Consider the following 349-nt stretch of genomic DNA (forward strand, 5'->3'; position numbering starts at 1 on the left):
GGCTCAGGAGATTTGGAGCAAATTCCAAACTGTTCACTGGGATCTCATTTTTCCTCTTCCCTTTCTTCTTCTTCTCCACAGGGGTGTCCTTACTGCCAAGATAGACTGACAGTTAGATTTTGTTCTAAGGATCCTGGGGAAAGCCAGCAGGCACCTTCACAGGGCTCTGCCCCCACGGATCACCCAGAGGCAGCTCAAGGATCCTGGGGCCACCCCCAGCCTTGGGGATCTCCAGTCGGTGATGCTCATTAATCACCATCAAGCATTTCTCCATCTCATTCCAGTACACTGGGATGAAAGGGTCCACCTGCCCCAGCCTGGCATGGGGCAGAGAGGGGCTGGGGGGGGC

The 349-nt window shown here is 55.0% G+C and overlaps 1 protein-coding gene across 1 annotated transcript in view; it reads right to left on the reverse strand.

The window, feature by feature from the left end:
• Window positions 1-349, reverse strand: part of CHD6 (chromodomain helicase DNA binding protein 6) — a gene marked incomplete at its 5' end in the record, with an annotated part of 24,353 nt that overhangs the window by 19,395 nt on the left and 4,609 nt on the right. Inside the window, one exon of the mRNA XM_010141624.1 lies at window positions 4-92. Coding sequence (XP_010139926.1) covers window positions 4-92 — 89 coding nt within the window. The remainder of the gene's footprint in view (window positions 1-3; window positions 93-349) is intronic.

The sequence above is a fragment of the Buceros rhinoceros genome, unplaced genomic scaffold (assembly GCF_000710305.1).
Source record: "Buceros rhinoceros silvestris isolate BGI_N320 unplaced genomic scaffold, ASM71030v1 scaffold13910, whole genome shotgun sequence".
In the NCBI taxonomy this organism is placed as follows: domain Eukaryota; kingdom Metazoa; phylum Chordata; class Aves; order Bucerotiformes; family Bucerotidae; genus Buceros; species Buceros rhinoceros.